General features: G+C 69.3%; 1 protein-coding gene across 1 annotated transcript in view; it reads right to left on the bottom strand.

The window, feature by feature from the left end:
• Nucleotides 1-1,791, bottom strand: part of WDR18 (WD repeat domain 18) — a gene marked incomplete in the record, with an annotated part of 5,750 nt that extends 3,959 nt beyond the window's left edge. Inside the window, 5 exon segments of the mRNA XM_014585490.1 lie at nucleotides 152-292; nucleotides 410-551; nucleotides 633-766; nucleotides 1,313-1,423; nucleotides 1,582-1,791. Coding sequence (XP_014440976.1) covers nucleotides 152-292; nucleotides 410-551; nucleotides 633-766; nucleotides 1,313-1,423; nucleotides 1,582-1,791 — 738 coding nt within the window.
• Between the last annotated feature and the right edge of the window lie 2 nt (nucleotides 1,792-1,793).

The following is a 1,793-nucleotide window of genomic DNA, read 5'->3' as shown; positions in this document are numbered from 1 at the left end:
GCACACCTGTCTCCTGGCATGGCCGTCCCGGGGTCCTGCTCCGGCTGGAAGCTCCTCTCCCTCTGCCCAGGCTGCGGGGGCAACATGGGCCTGAGCGTCAAGGACAGTTGCTGCCGGCCAGGGGCCACCGCCCGGGGGCCGGCTCACTCACCGCGCAGAGGTCCACCTGGAAGATGGAGCCGTCGCTGCCACCGCAGAACAAGTGGTACTCGGCCAGGTCCATGGTGACTGCCATGATGCTCACGTCGAAGAGCACCGACAGCAGCAGGTCCCCCGAGGAGAGCTCCCACAGCTGCGGGCAGGGGGCTCCGCTGGGAGGGACGCGGCGGGCCGGCCCCCAGAGAGCCCCCCTCAGGCTTGGCCCCATGGGCACCCAGTGCCCAGAGGGATGGGTGGGCGGGGGCTCTACCTTCACCGTCTGGTCCAGAGAGGCGGTGGCCACCCGGGCCAGCGGGCCCCCGAAGCCGCAGTGCAGGTCTGTGATGGGGAGCGTGTGCAGGGACCAGACATGCCGGGGGGCTGGGATCCTGGAGGTGCCCACCTGCAGCACGCTGTGGAGGAGGGGCGGGTCTCAGAAGCTGAGCCCCTCGGGACCGCTGTCCTCCCACAGCCCCAACGCTCGCCAGCACTACCTGCAGAGGCTCCAGGCCAGCACCAGGCAGTCCTTGCCCCCCGAGACGAGGTGGCTGCTGTCCCCCGTGAACTGCAGGCAGGACACGTCCTGGTAGTGTCGGTTCAGGATGACCAGGAGGTTCCCGGTGGAGACCTGGGCGGCATCAGGGTCAGGGCCAGCTGTCACAGCCCACGGCTCTGCCCCTGCTCTAGGACGCCAGGCCCACGTGTGTCCATGGGGGAGGGCGGGATTTTGGCAGCAGGTCTGCCAGGGCGCCCCTGGCTGGTCATGCGGGGCGCTCTCTTGTGGTCAGGACTTCTCTCCAAGGGCGGGTTGCAGGCACAGACAGACCATCCCTCCACCAGTGTTCAGCCGGATGAGCAACACCGAGCGTGTGTGTGTGTGTGTGTGTGTGTGCCCAGATCTTGGGATGAAGCAGCAGAGCGGGATGTGGGGTGACCGGGCTCCCCAGGCTGCCTCCCGGAGCACTGGGCCCTCCACGGAAACTATGGGCCCTGCGGGAGCTGGGCTGAGGACCGGCGCTGTCTCCGTGTCCTCCCGGCTGGCCCTGAAGGGCGGAGCTGCCACTTAAAAGCAGGGTCTGTTTCGAGGGGACCCGGAGGCAGGAGGCAGGAGGAAGCACTGAGCCCTGAATGGCCTCCTGAGCCTCACCTGGTGCTCTGCGGGGAACCGGCTTACCTCCCACAGGTAGATGCTTTCGGCAATGCCGGCCAGGACGTAGAGGCCGTTGGGCGACGTGGTCAGACAGGTGACCGGCCCGGGGCACATGATCTTCTGCTGGAGCTGGTCCTAAGGACACAGGACAGGCCGTGAGCTGCGGAGCACTGGGCCCCGTCACCGGAGGGGCCGGAGGGGACCGGAGGGGCGGGGGGGGGGGGGGGGGGGCAGACACAGCACAGGACACAGGCGGCGGCGTCCTTTTGGGGGGCCCGCGCCCCGCGCCCGACCTTGCGCTGCAGCTCCCAGGCGCTGATGTAGTTCTTGCCCAGCTGCGCCGCCAGCAGGTACTCGCCGTTGAGCAGCGCCAGCCCCCGGGGCCCGGCCTGGCCGCCGCGGTAGGTGAGCAGGTTGGCGCCCGAGTGCAGCTCCCACACCACGCAGCTCCACAGCTGGGCCGCCGAGTCCGTACACACGGCCACCTCCATGGGCGCGGCCATCT

Source organism: Tupaia chinensis, unplaced genomic scaffold (assembly GCF_000334495.1).
Source record: "Tupaia chinensis unplaced genomic scaffold, TupChi_1.0 Scaffold149964_1, whole genome shotgun sequence".
NCBI lineage: Eukaryota > Metazoa > Chordata > Mammalia > Scandentia > Tupaiidae > Tupaia > Tupaia belangeri.
This window is presented reverse-complemented; position numbering and strand designations above follow the sequence as displayed.